At 50.5% G+C, this 4,954-nt stretch overlaps 1 protein-coding gene across 1 annotated transcript in view; it reads left to right on the top strand.

The window, feature by feature from the left end:
• Positions 1 to 261: 261 nt before the first annotated feature.
• LOC111980033 (CAP-Gly domain-containing linker protein 1-like) overlaps positions 262 to 4,954 on the top strand; it is a 38,195-nt gene continuing 33,502 nt past the window's right edge. Inside the window, exons 1-5 of the mRNA XM_070449539.1 lie at positions 262 to 543; positions 615 to 1,102; positions 1,257 to 1,381; positions 3,987 to 4,188; positions 4,277 to 4,558. Of these exons, the coding sequence (XP_070305640.1) occupies positions 456 to 543; positions 615 to 1,102; positions 1,257 to 1,381; positions 3,987 to 4,188; positions 4,277 to 4,558 (1,185 nt within the window). The 5' untranslated portion in view covers positions 262 to 455. The remainder of the gene's footprint in view (positions 544 to 614; positions 1,103 to 1,256; positions 1,382 to 3,986; positions 4,189 to 4,276; positions 4,559 to 4,954) is intronic.

Below are 4,954 nucleotides of genomic sequence, written 5' to 3'. Positions count from 1 at the left end.
CCCAGGCCTGGGCCTCAAGGTGGGGCAGAGTGGGTGGGGGGTGGGGAAGGACAGGCCTAGCCCCCCATCTTACAAGAGGCCAGCCCCAGCTTCTGCTCCAGTAGCTCCTAGCCCCCATCCTTACAAGAGGCCAGCCCCAGCTTCTGCTCCAGTAGCTCCTAGCCCCCCATCCTACAAGAGCCAGCCCCAGCTTCTGCTCCAGTAGCTCCTAGCCCCCCATCCTACAAGAACAGGCCAGCCCCAGCTTTCTGCCTCCCAGTAGCTCCTAGCCCCCCATCCTTACAAGAGGCCAGCCCCAGCTTCTGCTCCAGTAGCTCCTAGCCCCTCATCCTTACAAGAGGCCAGCCCCAGCTTCTGCTCCAGTAGCTCCTAGCCCCCCATCCTTACAAGAGGCCAGCCCCAGCTTCCGCTCCAGTATCCCCTAGCCTAAGCCCCTCCAGGACTGAGAAGGGACCATGAGCACAGGCAAGCCCAGCGGAATCAAGCCCCCCAGTAAGATAAGCAGGCCGACTGGGTTACCAACACGCACCTCCCCTTCCTCTGGTAAGAATCAGCCGCAGGGCTCATCATGTATCTGCTGCTGCTGCTGCTGATGATGATGATTGTTTTTCCAGCTGCTTCCAAGCCTGTGCCCCCTGAGAAGTCTCCCACCCAGGATGGAGCAGTGGACTACCGGGTGGGGGAGAAGGTGTGGGTCAACGGCAACAAGCCAGGATATGTCCACTTCCTGGGGGATACACAGTTTGCCCCGGGCCAGTGGGTCGGCATCGTCCTGGATGAGGCTATCGGGAAGAACGATGGGTCTGTGGCAGGTGTCCAGTATTTCCAGTGTGAGGATGGCAGAGGGATATTCACACGGCCCTCCAAGCTGACCAAGACAGCTATGCCGGAGAGGGAGGCCAATGGTGGGCAGCATAACCCTGGCGAGACAGGGGCCAAGTCCCCTAGCTCTGCTGCTGCTGGGGCTGCTACTACCACTGGTAACAGCACCAAGACACCGCTGAGTAGAACCGTGACCGGCAATGGGTCAATGTCCAACCTCTCTGAGACAGACTCAGCCAGGAAGACCAGAAGAGAACTGAGACTGGGAGACCGCGTGCTGGTAAGTGTGTGTCTGTCTGTGTGTTTGTGTGTGTTTATGTTAGTGTATGTGTGCTCATGTTTGTGTTTCTGGCTCACAGATGTGTTAACTCACAGCTCTTTCTCCTTCTCTACCCACCTCTCTTTCTCCCTCCCACCTCTATTTCTCTCTCAAGGTGGGGGGTACTAAGGCAGGGGTGGTGAGGTTCTTGGGGGAGACAGAGTTTGCCAAGGCGGAGTGGTGTGGAGTGGAGCTGGACGAACCTCTTGGGAAGAATGATGGAGCCGTGGCTGGAACCAGGTTAGATATATTATGACACACGTATAGACAGAGAGCCTTAAAATAATGATACTGAATAAAAACCTGTCCTCCTCTTATGATTCAGGTGTAATGCAAGTAAAAAATAAATTCATCAAATCCCATTTTATTTGTCACATGCGCCAAATACAACAGGTGTACACTTTACAGTGAAATGCTTACTCACAAGCCCTTTCTCAACTATGCAGAGTTAAAAAGTAAGAAGATTAGCAAAAAATATAATAGAAAATAGTAACACAATAAATAACAATAACGAGGCTATATAGAAGGAGTACCGGTACTGAGTCAATGTGCTGGGGGTACGATGTAGTTTAAGGTGATTGAGGTAATATGTACATGTAGGTGACACGCTCGTCGTAATGAATAGACCAAGGCGCAGCGTGAGTAGAGTTCCACATATTTTTTATAAACCGAAACTCAGCAAAACAAAACAAACAAGCACAAAAACGAAACGTGAAGCTGCTGTTGTGCACTCAGGCAACTAAATCTAGACAAGATCCCATGAATAACCATGGGGAAATGGCTACCTAAATATGATCCCCAATCAGAGACAACAATAAACAGCTGCCTCTGAACCATATCAGGCCACCATAGACATACAAATTCACCTAGATGACCCACCCAAGTCACTATCACGCCCCAACCAACACAGAGAATAAACAGCTTACTATGGTCAGGGCGTGACAGTAGGTAACAGACTGTTAACAGACTGTAGGGGTAAAAGTGACTAAGCAATCAGGATAGATAATAAACAGAGTAGCAACAGCGTGAAGAGTGTGAAAGTGTGTCTATGTGTGAGTGTCTGTGTGTGTTTGTCGTCAATATGCATGTGTGTGTGTATTTTTTGTGTGTGAGAGTATGTAGTGTATGTGTGTGGTGTGTATGTGTGTGTTGGAGTGTGTGGGTAGAGTCCGGTGAGTGTATAGAGCCAGTGCAACCAAAAAAAGGGGGTCAATGCAAATAGTCCGGGTGGCCATGTGATGAACTGTTCATCAGTCTTATGGCTTGGGTGTAGAAGCTGTTCAGGAGCCTTTTGGTGCAAGACTTGGTGCACTGGTACCGCTTGCCGTGCGGTAGCAGATATAACAGTCTGTGACTTGGGGGGCTGAAATCTTTGACAATTCTTGGGGCCTTCCTGTAACGTTCGTCTGTTGAATTAGGTGTGGAACAAAGCGCAGCGTGGTAAGTGTTCATGTTATTTTTATTTAAACAGAACACTAAACAAAATAACCAAGAGAATGAACGAAAACGAAACAGTCCTGTCAGGTGCTGAAACACAAAACAGATAACAACTACCCATAAAACACAGGTGGGAAAAGGCTACCTAAGTATGGTTCTCAATCAGAGACAACGATAGACAGCTGCCTCTGATTGAGAAGCACACCCGGCCAAACACACAGAAATAGAAAACATAGAACACAAAACATAGAATGCCCACCCCAACTCACGCCCTGACCAAACCAAAATAGAGACATAAAAAGGATCTCTAAGGTCAGGGCGTGACACTTCCTCTGACACCGCCTGGTATAGGGGTCCTGGATGGCAGGGAGCTTGGCCCCAGTGATGTACTGGGCCGTATACACTACACTCTGTAACGCCATGCGGTCGGATGCCAAGCAGTTGCCATACCAAGCGGTGATGCAGCCAGTCAATATGTTCTCAGTGGTGCAACTGTAGAACGTTTGGAGGATCTGAGGACCCATGCCAAATATTTTCAACCCCATGAGGAGGAAGAGGCATTTTCGTGCCCTCTTCACGACTGTGTTGGTGTGTGTGTGGACCATGATATGACCTTATTGATGTGGACACCGAGGAACGTGAAGCTCTCGACCCGCGCCACTACAGCCACGTCAATGTTAATGAGGGGGGGGGCTCAGCCCTCCATTTCCTGTAGTCCACTATCAGCTCCCTTGTCTTGCTGACGTTGAAGGAGAGGTTGTTGTCCTGCCACCGTCCTGCCACCACACGGCCAGGTCTCTGACCTCCTCCCTGTAGGCTGTGTTACTGTCGTCGGTGATCAGGCCTACCACTGTCGCGTCATTGGCAAAGTTAACGATGGTGTTGGAGTCGTGCGCGGCCACGCAGTCGTGGGTGAACAGGGAGTACAGGAAGGTACTAAGCACACACCCATGAGGGGCCCCTGTGTTGAGGGTCAGCGTGGCAGATGTGTTGTTGCCTACCCTTACCACCTGGGGACGGCCCGTCAGGAAGTCCAGGATCCAGTTGCAGAGGGAGGGGTTTAGTCCCAGGGTCCTTAGCTTAGTGATGAGCTTGGAGGGCGCTATGGTGTTGAACACTGAGCTGTAGTCAATGCACAGCATTCTTAAGTAGGTGTTCCTTTTGTCCAGGTGGGAAAGGGCAGTGTGGTGTGCAGAACAGATTGCGTCATCTGTGGATCTATTGGGGCGGTATGAGAATTGCAGTCAGTGTTCATTGTTGTTGACATGCAACATTTGTTTGGCTCTTGTTGCCTCTGAATTGAATAAATAGCATAAAATAACTTTGAAACACTCCTTTTTGAGTGGGGACCCTCTACACAGAATCAGTGTTGTTGACGTCCTCTGATATTCCTTTCTTTTGTCTCCAGGTATTTCCAGTGCCTGCCGCGATACGGTCTGTTTGCTCCAGTCCATAAGGTGACTCGTATCGGCTTCCCCAGCACCCAGGCTAAAGCCAAGGCTTCCTCTCGGAGACGCTCCACCATGAAGAGGAGTCCCAGTGCCTCCTCCATGAGCTCCCTGAGCTCTGTCACCTCCTCTGTTAGTGGGAAACCCAGCCGCGCTGGCCTGGTGAGACAAACACAAACGCACACGAGCAAGTCTGTTTTTTTTCTTTCCCGTGTTCTCTGAATGTGTCCGTCTCTCTATTCCCCCCCAGTTGACAGAGACCTCGTCACGGTATGCTCGTAAGATCTCTGGCACCACAGCGCTACAGGAAGCGCTGAAGGAGAAGCAGCAGCACATCGAGCAGCTATTGGCCGAGAGGGACATGGAACGCGGGGAGGTCGCCAAAGCAACCAGCCATGCTGGAGAGGTGCAGCAGGAACTGTCTCTGCTCAGGAAGGTTCAGGAGCAGGTGAGGGGAGAAAACACATACACACAGAGAGAGAAAAATACAATACACACCTGGACTATTCGTCTCCCACACAGGCGTTATGTTGTTGACCATAGAAAACCTTACTTACGGTACACTGTCCACTTTTCAATGTCATGACACTGTACTGTACTATCAAAATGCATTAATATAGCGCTTGTGTGTGTGTGTGTGTGTGTGTGTGTGTGTGTGTGTGTGTGTGTGTGTGTGTGTGTGTGTGTACGTGCAATACACACACCTCTTCTCCTCCTCCAGTTGGCTGAGCAGCTCCACCTTGTCTCTGTCTGCTGTCTCCACCAGTTTACGCAGCTGGTCCAGCTTATCTTCCATCTCCATAGCATACTAGCATTTATATACACACACACACACACACACACACACACACACACACACACACACACACACACACACACAAACCACACACACACACACACACACACCCACACACACACAAACACCACG

The sequence above is a fragment of the Salvelinus sp. IW2-2015 genome, linkage group LG20 (genome assembly GCF_002910315.2).
Source record: "Salvelinus sp. IW2-2015 linkage group LG20, ASM291031v2, whole genome shotgun sequence".
Classification (NCBI taxonomy): domain Eukaryota; kingdom Metazoa; phylum Chordata; class Actinopteri; order Salmoniformes; family Salmonidae; genus Salvelinus; species Salvelinus sp. IW2-2015.
This window is presented reverse-complemented; position numbering and strand designations above follow the sequence as displayed.